The sequence below is a fragment of the Suncus etruscus genome, chromosome 8 (assembly GCF_024139225.1).
Source record: "Suncus etruscus isolate mSunEtr1 chromosome 8, mSunEtr1.pri.cur, whole genome shotgun sequence".
Classification (NCBI taxonomy): Eukaryota; Metazoa; Chordata; class Mammalia; order Eulipotyphla; family Soricidae; genus Suncus; species Suncus etruscus.
The window spans coordinates 13,459,571-13,472,614 of NC_064855.1; the positions used below are offsets into that span (position 1 = coordinate 13,459,571).

The window sequence follows — 13,044 nt, forward strand, 5'->3', positions numbered from 1 at the left end:
CTTGGTTTTAAATTAGGTGGCTTGTTTTTTCATTGTTGTCTCCATAAATGTTGGATATTAACCCCTTGCAGGAGGTATGGTTTTCAAAAATCTTCCCCCACTTGCTGTGTTGCCTGTTGGTATGTCTGAGCTTTTGTTGTTTGTGTATTTTTTGGTTTCCAGAGCCACTCAAGTGGAAAGTCTGACTCCATCTCAGAAGTTCAATTCTCACAATGTACCGCCTGTGTTTGTTTCTGTAGATAATTGTTTTTTCTTGGGCCCACACCAGCTGTGCTCAGCCTTCCTACCCATCAATGTTGGGGGGACCAAAGACAAGATCAAGGATTGAACTGGGGTCTGCTACTTGCAAGGCAGGCTTCACCTTCACCTTCACCCCTGTTCTCTCTCACCAGCCCTTCTGTTTTTTTTCCATTTGCAGTCTGAGGGCCAAGCTTTTCAGCCATTTAAGTCACTTCTGTGTGTTGTATTAGATAGCAATCAAGTTTTATTATTTTGCTTGTTGTCACAAATGGTTTTGGAGCCTTCATCATAGAAAAGGTGTGTGTGTGTGTGTGTGTTTGTGTGTGTGCACGCGCGCACATGCACACACATGTCTGGACTCTTTGGTCTGTGTGCCTGCGTGCTCTGGTACAACCTTGTTTGTGTAGCTGGAAGTTAGGAAGCACACCACAACCTTTCTTTTCCTCTTAGGACTGCTCCCATCTCTTCTGGTCTGTTTGCATCAAACTGCTTTATGTTTGTTCTTCTGCCAATTTGGGTGTGGTTTCTCCTCTTTCACTTTGGCTTAAGGCTTCACTCTCTTTTTCTTTCTTGTTTTGATTTTGTTTTTTGGACCACACCAGAGGCGCACACAAGTGTTACGCCTGGCTCTGTGCTCAGAAATCACTCTTGGCAGACTCGGGGGACTATATGGAATGCCAGGAATAGAACCCGGTTCATCCCAGCTGCATACAAGGCAAATGCCCTACCTGCTGTGCTATTGCTCAGGCCACTTCACTCTCCCTTTCTTTCTTGTGAGCCTGGCAAGGTGTTAATCAGTTTCCTGATGACCAGAAATCCTTTCAGTCAGCTCCTGGTGTCATGGATCTTTGTACAAGGGGGAAGGGGGAGAGAGAAGAGGAAGAGAGAACGATTTCTGCTCTGATCTTTATCATTTCTGGGTTTGGTTTTGTTTTTGGGCCACACCCAGTAGCACTCAGGGTTTACTCTTGGTTATGTGCTCAGAAATAGCTTCTGGCTTGGGGGACCATATGGGATGCCAGGGTTCACTTGCAAGGCAAACACCCTACCACTGTGCTATAGCTCCGGCCCCAATCTTTATCATTTCTTTTGCCTTTTCTAGATGATTCGAAACACGTGCATTCACATGGGCCTACATTATACGCTCTCCTCTCAGGATGTTTTATCCTCAGGGCCGATTGTTCATTTCTTCATTTTCACTGCTGCCCTGGGGAGTTTTTATTTCCCATCGATGTGTTCCCTGTATGCAAGACCATGCTATTTCTGAGTCTCCCCACATTTGAGGCAGCCCTTTTACTCATCTCCTTGCTTCCTTCATTTCACATTGTCATTTCCCTGCGTGGCTACCACTGTACTAACATACCAGGACAGTTTTTTATTTTGTTTTGGGGGCATACCCAACAGTGCTCAGGGATTATTCCTAGCTCTGTGCTCAGAAATCACTCCTGGAAGGCTCGAGGGACTATAAGGAATACTGGGGATTGAACCCAGTTTTGGCTATGTGCAAAGCTAACACCTATGGGCTGTGCTAACACTTGACTCCTTATTCCAGGATAGTTTTGTGCTTTTTTGTATCCATCTTGCTTTCTGCCTGTAGGGCAGTGTCCCCTGTTGTGGCAGATTGATGTAATTAAAGAAATTACTCAGTGTACCTTTAAGGGAGATTGACATCCCCCCCAATGGCAGTTGGACTGAGACACCCCCCTTTAACTGCCCTACGTATAAAAAAGTAAAAGCCTAGCAGTTGAGGGGGGGGCAGGCCTGCCCAACAGCTAGGTCAAGTTTAATATATAAATTGCATCAGCAAGATGCAATTTGCTTTCTTCTCTCTTTCAAACCCCAGAGCTACACACCTCCACTTCTTCCTGGCACTCTAGCCCTCAATCTTTCTTGGACTGCTGGGGTTGCAGTTGCAGGTCACTACATTTGGCATCCCTGGGTAGGTAGGCACTGACAGCAGTTGCCCCTCCCACAATGTAATGGGGGTCAGTTTCTCAGAGTTCCCAGAGAAACGCACAAATTCCAAACATCTTCCAAATGCACCACAGGAGGTACTTTGTCCCTTTAGACCAGGAGGTGATCGGGCTGTGTCATGGGCTGGTAGTAATGACAAAACTGCTTCCTGCCACCACAGCGGGGCCAAGCTTGATATCAAGAATGAGTCCAGGCAGTAAGAATACTTGAACACAACATTTATTGAAGCATAAAACACGTGAAAAATTATTTAGTTGATTTTATAAAAAGAGAAGGGGCTGAGCCCAAGGCTCTAGGCGCCCCCAAGTCTGCACACAGGGCCAGCACCATGGCAGGGCTGCAGGCCACGATGGGAACTGAGAGACAGCGGGAGCAACCGAAGGTCCCGTTCGGACATGTCCACACAGGAAATGGCTGTTTCTCAATCTGGGGCCACCGCCACCCAGGAACGTCTGTTTCTGCTTGAGCCCAAGTTTTTGGAGGTTTGAGGGCAAGCTCTATGCCTCCCACATAGGCTCTCAGCAGCCCGTAGGTCCCTCCAGTTGTGTGAGGCAGGCAGTGGGACCCACAGATGCTGGGAGCAAAGGGTACACACACCTTTATCCTATGGACTCAGAGGGAGGTGACGACGGTACTTTCGTGCTGCCTGCAGTCGGTTAGGAGGTCGAGCCAGGTTTATAGACAAAATGCCATAATGAGATCTGGGTCATGAGGAGGAGCAATGTCCACATTTGGAGTTCAGTGGAGGAGTTAGAGGCTGTGGAGGGAGAAGAAGAGCCTTAAGAGGGAAAGAACATTCCAGACTGCTTGCCTTATGTTACTCCTCCCTCCATTATATATACTAATATCACCTGGATGGTCAGACCACCCACAGCTGGGAGGGGTCTTCGGTTGGGAATAAAGTTTATCTGGAGGGGAAAGGAGGAGAGGAAAGGCAGCAAGGGATCACAGAGGACAGCAGGAAAGAGGCTGCATGAAAAGCTTAGCTTAGAAGCCATGTGGAGAAATGCACATGGCAGTTAGGGCCGTGTACTAAAGCTGGCTATCTCCTGAAACTTCATCTGACTGCTTGTGAATCTCTCTGCCATTATCTTGCAACCTTCAGACCCGCCATGCCAAGAAAGGCCTCACACCCCAACCTAGGACTCCATATTTTATTTATTTTTGGGTTTTGGGTCACACCCAGCAGCACTCAGGGGTTCTTCCTGGCTCTACACTCAGAAATCACTCCTGGCAGGCTTGGGGGACTATATGGGGATGCTGGGATTTGAACCACCATCCTTCTGCATACAAGGCAAATGCCCTACCTCCATACTATCTCTTCAGCCCCAGCGTTCTATATTTTATATTTATACAACAGTCTCAGACCAGCTGAGCTCTGCCTATCTGAGATGTTGCTGCAGGCTTAGAAACACTAGGAAGGCCAATGGCTGGAGAGACACTCTAGAGGGGAGGCCGCTTGCCTTGCACATGGCCCAGCTGGGTTCAATATCCAGCATGCCATATGGTCCCCTGATCATCGCCAGGGATTGCCCCCAAAACAGCATCATTTAGATCAGAGGTTCCCAACTTATTTGGTTCCTTACTGCCACCTCTTCAGAAGCCAATGACTCAGTCCCACCCACCATCCCAAAAGCTGCCTCCTCTAACCAAGCAGACAGAAGGTGACTGCCACCCACCCACCCCACTCTCCCAGGGGGTTGCACCTCTGCAGCTTCGGCCATCGGCCTGCAGTGCCCCGGTCACACAGCTGCACAGAGGCCCGTCCACCCGACTCGTGCAGATCTGTTCACAGCCACCGTTGTCCTCACACCAGTCCAGCCCTGGGAGGAGTGGGGGGGGGTCAGATCCCATCCAGCAAAGGGCCCAGCACCCCAGCTTCCAGCAGCCAGGGAGAAACCAGAGTGCACCATCCTCCCCTACCATCACACTGAGCGTAGCACCCACGACTCAGGGAACACACATACTCTTTCTTCTAATGGGTCCCACGGAAATGATCTGTTCTTTAGGTTCTTTGGCATAATCCGGGGCCATCCTGGAGTTCTGAGGGCAATTCTGAAAGACACAGAGCGTCACAAGTCACAAGGGTGTTTATACACTCTACCATTGCTGGGTCGTGCTTCCTGCTCGGCAGAACAAAGCGGATTCTCCACATGAGGCTTTTAAATGGCTTTGTGGCCTGCTCCTGCAGCTGTAGAGAACCCCACACGGGCAGGGCAAGATGGGGTGGCAGTTCACTCACGATCTTACAGGAGTGCTTCTCCGAGTCACACAGTGACACGGCGCAATGCAGGTGCACCTCGTCATAGTCCCCGATGAACTTGAAGACGGTGACATGAAAGCGGCAGGTCAGGGACACCCCGTTCTCCTCGATGCCGATAGTGTTGTCTTTGATGTTCTGACACCTGTCGGGGAGAGGACAGGAAAGCTGTGGCACCTTCCTGGGAAGCTGGCATCAGTCAGACACCTTTGTCTGTCAGTGTGGGATCCGGGCCGCCTGCTCTGAAAGCGTCAAATCACACCTGGAAGGAACATCGCTGCACAGCTGAAAACGCAGTGACCTGCCATCTCCACAGGTTGCCACTGCTTTGTGTGTTTTCACCATGAGGCAGTTAAAAGTTGAGGGGCCGGAGAGATAGTACCATGGTAGAGATTTTGTCTTACACATAGCTGACCCGGGGCAGACCTGGGTTTGATTCCTGACATGCCATATGGTCCCCCGAGCCTGCCAGGGGGTGATTTCTGAGCAGAGCCAGGAGTAACCCCTGAGCATTGCTGGGTGTGACAACAAAACAAAACAAAGCAAAAAAGTTTATGGTTGAGTTTTGGTCATAGAAAGTTCTTACACCCATCTCTACCCTGAGCCTCCCTCTATGGTAGAAACTTTTTGTGTGTATTTTGTTTCTTCTTTCTCCCCTTCTCTCTCCTACCCCAGTTGTTGTCCAGACTGCTTATTTCCACGGTGCTCACTACCTACTGTACACACCCCATTTGGGGGGGCGGGCACACCTAGTGGTGCTCAGGGGGCTACTCCTGGCTCTGCGCTCAGAAATTGCTCCTCCTGACAGACTCAGGGGACCATATGGGATGCCAGGGATCAAATCTGGGTCTATCCTAGCTTAGCCACATGCAAGGCAAACACTCTACTGCTGTGCTATTGTTGCAAGTCAGTCCCTGAAGAGGTTGACTGATAGAGGGATGGAGGATGAGGCCTTTCTCTTCCAGCTCGGAGCACGCGTCTGCCACCCTGTCTAGCTGACAGGCTTATGGAAATATTTAGCTTTATTCGGTGGACAAGACTGAAGTCCAAAGACTCAGCCTCAGTTCCAGCAAAAAAGCCCCGGCCTTCCACAGACCCTTGTTTTTATCCCCCAGAATCAGGTACCACCCACTGGTGGGATCAGATACCAACCAATTGTGGAAGCAGAATCAGGTACTACCCTAGGGTGGGGGCAGAATGCCAGGTGACACCCTAGGGTAGGGCACAATCACCAATCAGGGTAGGGTGAGTAACATAGTAATCCCCTAAAATATTTACATATACAACATGCTATCACTCCAGCCCCTACACTCCCCATTTCTGTTGTCTTTGTATGTTTCTTCTCATAATGTCCCCAGGCTTGTTTCTCCTCCTGTCCCTTCCTAGGCTTGGGTTTGTCTTATAACAACTTGCCGGACAGTCTGTTCTTCCTTCAGCCCCTGCCGGGAAAGTCTCCCCACAAGATTAAAACAGTGAAAATTGGAGACAAGGATGGCTGGGACCAAGCTTTCCAAGCCACTGATCTACAGGATCTTCTGCGGGTGAGGCAGTCTGTGATCTAGCCCTGCATTTCTCTGGCGCATGAGATAAAGGGGCGACTTTTCCACTGTGTCCTGCACCAAGCCCAGGGATTAACTAGCTGAGTGATAAGGAAAATGAAAACAGGCCATTCTCCTTCGCTAGGTATTCCCACACCTATTAGGTTCTGTAATTAGTCTTCAAGGTTGTGGTCTCTAGGAGGCTCTGAAACAGAACCACCCTTTCCCACCCTCTTCCCTGGCACCAGGAAGCTTGTGAGGAAAGGAGAATGGCAGTGGCTCTGTAGGCTTGAAACTGGAATCTGAAACTGTCCCCCTTCTCCCTCTGTAACAGGTCTCAACACTGTGCTTTGTGTCCCAGGGACCCAGTGCCCACTGATGCCTGCTCACAATGGTTATACCCCCAGATGAGTCAAGGTTGGTGATGGGTGACACTGTTTCCTCTTGTGCTCACACTATGCCAGGAAATCCAGGCTGGCTGGCAACCAACCAGACCGAAGGGTTTGAACAGCATGATACCCCATCTCCCCAAAAGGCTGCTCCCGAATCTCCTCTCTTCTTGTGCTTTGATTCTGTCACCTTGAGATGCTTTTTTTTTTTTTTAAATCTGGTGATTTGAATTACACCCACCACTTATCACAGGAAAATAATTTAGATTAAAATCATCATTGGCCTTAAGAATTATTGGGCAGGGGTGATAGAAATATGCCCACATTAGATCATAGCAATGACTGCATTCCTCTGTACATTTTAGGGGAAAAAAATCATTGAACTTTAAAGCAAGTACATGCTAGTGTATATAAATGATGTAGGCAATAAAACTACTAAAAAGAAATATTGTTTGACAGAGCTGGTTTTTGTGTTTTGTTGTTGTTTGGTTTTGGGCCACGTGCAAGACAAATGCCATACCCACTGTGCTATTGCTCTGGCTCTGTTTTTTATATAATTTTCAACGTCAGAGCCAGACGACTAGTATAGTGGGAAGGGTGCTTGCCTTGCACGTGGCCAACCTGGGCCGGAGTCCATCAGAGTATGGCTCAAAAGCCAAAATAAAATCATTTTCAACATAGTAGAGGCAGTGCTAGGCTCTTCCACAAACCAAAACATCGGAGGGCAGGACAGATAACCACTTTTTTTTTCTATTGAAGTGACTTTGTAAAAAAAAAAATTATATATATATATTGTTTTTGGTTTTTTGGCCACACCCATTTGATGCTCAGGGGTTACTCCTGGCTAAGTGCTCAGAAATTGCCCCTGGCTGGGGGTACCATATGGGACTCCGGGGGATCGAACCGTGGTCGCGGTCCTTCCTTGGCTAGTGCTTGCAAGGCAGACACCTTACCTCTAGCGCCACCTCACCGGCCCCTAAAAAATATTTTTATTTAAGCACCCCTACTACAGATATGATTGTAGTTGGATTTCAGTCATATAAAGAATGCCCCCCTTCACCACTACAACATTCCCATCACCCATACCCCCAATTTTCCTCCTTCCCCACCCTGCCTGTATTCAAGACAGGCATTCTACTTCTCTCACTCATTCACATTGTCACCATAGTTGTCAGTGTAGTTATTTCTCTAACTGCACTCACCACTCTTTGTGGTGAGCTTCATATTGTGAGCTGATCCTTCCAGCCCTCATCTCTATTGTCTCTGGGAATTATTACCATAATGTCTTTAATTTTTCTTAAAACCCATAGATGAATGAGACTATTCTGTGTCTATCTTTCTCCCTTTGACTTATTTCACTTAGCATAATAAATTCCAAATGTACATCCAAATATAGGAAAATTTCATGACTTCATCTCTCCTGATGGCTGCATAATATTTCATTGTATATATGTACCACAGTTTCTTTAGCCACTCATCTGTTGAAGGGCATCTTGGTTTTTTCCAGAGTCTGGCTATTGTAAATAGCACTGCAATGAATATAGGCGTAAGAAAGGGAATTTTGAATTGTTTATTTGTGTTCCTAGGGTATATCCCTAGGAGTGGAGAAACAGGGGCCGGGCGGTGGCGCTAAAGGTAAGGTGCCTGCCTTGCCTGCACTAGCCTTGGACGGACCGTGGTTCGATCCCCCGGTGTCCCATATGGTCCCCCAAGCCAGGAGCAACTTCTGAGCACATAGCCAGGGGTAACCCCTGAGCGTTACTGGGTGCGGCCCAAAAACCAAAAAAAAAAAAAAAAAGGAGTGGAGAAACAGCCATGTCCTGTGGAAGCTGCACACTTGGGGACCACCCCACTGCCATGTGACTCTAAACAAGGTGTCATTGGTAGACTCACTCACCCGCCTTCGATGATGAAGTAGCGGAGCTTGTCATTGCTGTCTCGGGATGGGGTGGCATAGCACTTGTTAAGCGTGAGGATGAGATGCGTGGAGTCGGCCCCCACCACGAACACCCCCACGTACAGCACATCCCGGGTGGTGAGTACCACCTCACCCTGGCGGTAAGGGTGCTTGTACGAGGCGTTTTTGTACAGGGCCATCTTGGTGGTGAAGCTGCCCTCCTGGGTTGGCACCGTGAGGTTGATGACACTGAGAGGGAAGAAAGGATGAGGGGTGGCTCTGGTGCTTCCATTTCTCCCCAATAACCACCACTCTAAGGCTGGCCAACCCGCTGCCCACTGACCACACTAAAACAAACTGAAAATTTCAGCCCCTTCACCCTGCCCTCTCGTTCGGGCACCACATGGGACGTAGTTGGATTAGGGAACATTTTCCATCACAACAGAACGTGCTGTGCTAAGGGCACTTCAGGTTCCACAAAATAGACAAATTTCTTTTCCCCTGGTGCTTCAAAGACAGAAGAAGCTGGCGGCTTTGACTGTGCCACCTTCGCTGTCAGGGGAAGGAAGGCAGGAAGGTGAGCAGAGCCGTGCACCATGCCCAAGAGCCATTACATACCTCAGCATTGGCTTCACAACAGAGTCCAGGGAAATCTTGATGTCTAGCTCATAAGCGCATGAAAACTCCACATTGATTGTCCGGTCCCTGGTGATGATGTTGCCCGTGTTGTTGGCACTTTCGATCCAGATGGTGTTTTTGTACATGATGTGGGTGCCATTGGACTGCAGAGCAAAGGCAGGTCAGGAAAACATGGCCTGCGCGTGGCTGGAGGGGAGCTTGTTGCCTCCCGGACTCCCAGCAGCATTTGCCAGGGCGAAACAGGATGGCCCTGTGTCAGTCCCACACTCTCACCCGAGCCCGGCACAGCACGAAGCCTTGCAACACTGAGTAAGAGAAATCTTTTTCCACTTACTCCACAATCACGACCAATCCTGGCCTGGTGAACAAACCGAGCCAGGCAAGTTCCCTCTTCTGACTCCTCCTACAGGCCAAAGACAGCGGAAGTGGGGCCAGGGAGAAGGCTCAGGGGACCCTAATCTGATCCTCTGCACCATCTGGCTCACACCTCTGACCTGGTTACTGGGATGTACTGAGAGCACAGGCATGAATAGAAGAAAAATGCTTTGGATCATCTGCACTGATACTGGGCCTCTGGTTGAAATCAGAGAGACATTGATTTCAAGAACCTCAAGAACCTGAACCCTGCTGAAAAAAAAAAAAAAAGAAAACCAGGAGGTCAGAGCATTAGCACAGCAGGAGATGGGGTGCTTTTGCCTTGCATGCAACTGACCCAGGTTTGATCCCCAGCATCCTATAGGATCCCTCAGAGCCTGCCAGGAGTAACCCCTGAGCACTACTAGATGTGGCCCAAAAACCAAAAAAAAAAAAAAAAAATGAAGGAAACCAGAAGCACAAGAGAGGTGACAACTTATGTCACTGAGCCTCAGGCACTGGACAGATGTCATGTGTGCTCTTGTGGCTCAACCAACAACTAGGAAGGCATCAAGTGCCAGGGCTCAAACCCTGGCTCTTACAGTTGCAAGGCAAATATCTGCTCCTGAGCAGACCATCCTGGGCTGACTCAGAGTGCCCAGCGCTTGCCCCCTCACCTGCACGATGTTGCCACAGTTGCCTTTGGTGTTGTTGATCTGGAAGGAGATGAAGTCCTCGCCCTCAATGCCTGAGCACTGCCTGTCGTTGACCCGCACGCCCTCACGCTCAAAGCCCAGCTGGAAGAGTTTGCACTTAGAGATGGATACTTCCATCTGTGCTGCCTTGCATGTCACCTCTGCATCTATGATGTCGTGGGAGTCTGCGGGGACAGGAGCAGGAAGAGTAGTGGAAGGGTAGTGAGCAGGGGATGGGAGGGAACACCATGCCCTTGTGAATGTCACACCACAGGGATGCCCGGTGAGCCTGGCAGGTTGATGAATTCCTCCAAAGTCATAGTCTGGGCCTGGAGAGGAGCTTTGCAAAAAGCGAACAAGCATAAACCCACACCTTTCTGCAAATTAGAGATGGGTCCTGCCTCATAGGAAGCAGAGAAGTACCAGACCAGGCAGCCCTCAAACCTGGTTCAGAAGACTGCAGAGAGCTGCTCAGAGGAGCCTTGGGGCAAATGATGTACCCCATGTCCTTCTCTGGGAATGCAGAGACACACACTAGGGAAGTCTTGGGGTGTTGTTTCTGCTGAGTCGGAGAGGGGGACATTGGGTGGGCCCAGGGAAAACCTGCATCCTTGCAGGCTCACATCACAGGGTACTACTCCCTGGTAGGGATGGGAATAGGACCAAGGAGTCATATGGGGCCACATAGAATGGGGCACACATAAATCCAGGACAACCATGTCTAGCCCAAGTCTTTCATGGTTTCATGGAAGCTGCTGACTTCCCCTTGAGCTCAGTTGGGATCTGTAGCTGATCATGCATATGAGCACCTCCACTGGGGAGAGAAGCTGGGTGCCGCGCTGGGGCACCACCAGGCCCTAGGAGGGTCTCCCTAGCAGAGGTCCCTGTGCCTTGCCCACCACTCAGCACTCACTGTTGGCATAGGGTGGTGGCTCAATGCAGCCACACAGCTCGCCGCCGTCATCCAGCCCACACGTTCGGTTGGGACAGTCCGCCCCCACGCAGGGGTCCTCGACCACTCCTGCTAAAAGGGAAAACACGGCAGGCGCACAAGTGACTTTCCAACCGGTGCCCAGTGTGGGCATGTCCTTCCTCTACTTGCACTCACACAGCTCACACTTCAGATGTGCAGAGGCAGGTGGAGAGGGGCTATCACAAACGCACTACTGCAAAAAACTCACTACTGACCCTCGCTAACAGCACACACCCAAACTGGACCCTCAGATTTCTCTGGCAAAGTCTTAGATCACTTTCCTAGCTTCCTGGCACTCTACTTAATGCTATTTGTCAAGTGGAAATCAGGGAGCTGGAACACATACATGCTTTGCATGAGGGTGGCCTGGTTAGCATGGTCACTAAGCATGACTGGATGTGGCTCCAATTTTTTAAAAAAGGGGCATAAATTTGGGGTCTGGGGAGGCTTTTGAGCCACACCTGAAATTTGGGTTACTCCTGGCTTTGCACTCAAGGTATCTGCATTAGCACAATGGGAAGGACATTTGCCTTGTACACCAAGATTTATTCCTGGGCATCCAGTATGGTCCCCCAAGCATGCCAGGAGTAATTTCTAAGTGCAGATCCAGGAAACACTTGAGCACTACTGGGTAAGGCCCTAGAAACAAAGTACAAGACAGGTGCAGGTGCATTATGTTCAATTTACAGCATTCACACAATGCTGTAAGAAATAAGAAAATAGAAAAATGGATCCAAGGATGTTCTCTCCAAAGTGACTCTCTTAGGAAAGAATCCCAGAGTCAGGGTCAAAGTGATAGTAAGGTGGGGAAGGCATTTGCTGTGCATGTAGCTGACCTGGTTCCATTCCCAGGATCTCCTATGGCCCCCTGAGCTCACCAGAGTGATCCTTGAATGCAGAGCAAGAGTAACTCTGAGCAGCACCAGTTATGATCCCCTTCCCCCAAAAAGGGGGGCCATAGAGATAGTGGGTAGGTTGCTTGACTTATATGTGGCTGCCTCATATGGTCCTCCAAGTGCCACAAGAATAGATTCCTGAGTGCAGAGCCAGGAGTAAGCCTTTAGGATGACCTGTTGCAGCCTCCCAAAACCAAAATGCATACATGCACAAATCCTGCTCTATGTTTCTTAATGAGTTTAGTGCATGGATGCATACTGAATAAATCGAGCATTGCTTCCTTTCAAGCCAGGCAGACTGCAGCTCCCATCTACACTCACCCATCATGAGCTTTTCCCAATGGGGATGGCTCATCTCCACTCAGGTACCTGTCATGATTGTATGTATGGTAAAGGGCTAATGGACAGCCAGGTCTGGGAACTGAGGTCAGTCAGGAGTTCAGCATCCTTCTTTAGCTCCTATGACCTTGACCCGGGACCACAGGCCACTGGGAATGGGTCAGCCCAGGCAGGCAGGCAGGCATGCACACACACCACTCCAGAGGAGGCTGGTGCTTACAGCAGTTCTCCTTATCAATCCACTCAGTGCTGAGGATGCCGAAGGAGCGGCATGACTCTCCATAGGCGGCCAAAGAGCCGCAGAGCTGGAACTTCTTGTGGTTGTAGCAGCCATCCAGGTAGCATGACTCATAAAAGGGCAGCGGGTCAAGCAGGCCGTAGCAGGGCTGGAAGAAGCCCTTCATGTCGGTAAGCTTCAGGCAGTAGCCATCACCCTGCATGCGCTGGACATGCACATTGTCACACGTGGCCGCGTACTGCGAGAACTGTAGCTCGTTGCAGCTGCAAGAGAGGGATGGGTCAGTGCTAGAGGGCCATGGGACAGGAGGCCACAACCAGGGCTGAACAGACATGAGGGTGGAGGACACTGAGCCCCACATCAGGAGCAGGGTATCACTGGCCAACATAAGTCAGCAATAACCAGCACAGTGAGAGTTTCTGTGTTATCACTGGGTTCACAGAGAGCACAACATATGGAGGGATTGACAGCCCATGTGCTGGTCTGGCTATGGCTATCACTGATGGCTATTGGCAGGTATTGGCAGAATAACCCAAACCCAACAATGATAGGAACATCACCACTAGGGGTTAATACTGAAGAACTGTCCTTTGTCTGTGACCATACTGGTGA

General features: G+C 49.7%; 1 protein-coding gene across 1 annotated transcript in view; it reads right to left on the reverse strand.

Moving 5' to 3' along the window:
- Nucleotides 1-2,870: 2,870 nt before the first annotated feature.
- Nucleotides 2,871-13,044, reverse strand: part of TECTA (tectorin alpha) — a 60,885-nt gene continuing 50,711 nt past the window's right edge. Inside the window, 9 exon segments of the mRNA XM_049777912.1 lie at nucleotides 2,871-2,971; nucleotides 3,921-4,037; nucleotides 4,182-4,269; nucleotides 4,457-4,619; nucleotides 8,299-8,547; nucleotides 8,917-9,080; nucleotides 9,969-10,171; nucleotides 10,900-11,010; nucleotides 12,415-12,695. Of these exon segments, the coding sequence (XP_049633869.1) occupies nucleotides 2,871-2,971; nucleotides 3,921-4,037; nucleotides 4,182-4,269; nucleotides 4,457-4,619; nucleotides 8,299-8,547; nucleotides 8,917-9,080; nucleotides 9,969-10,171; nucleotides 10,900-11,010; nucleotides 12,415-12,695 (1,477 nt within the window).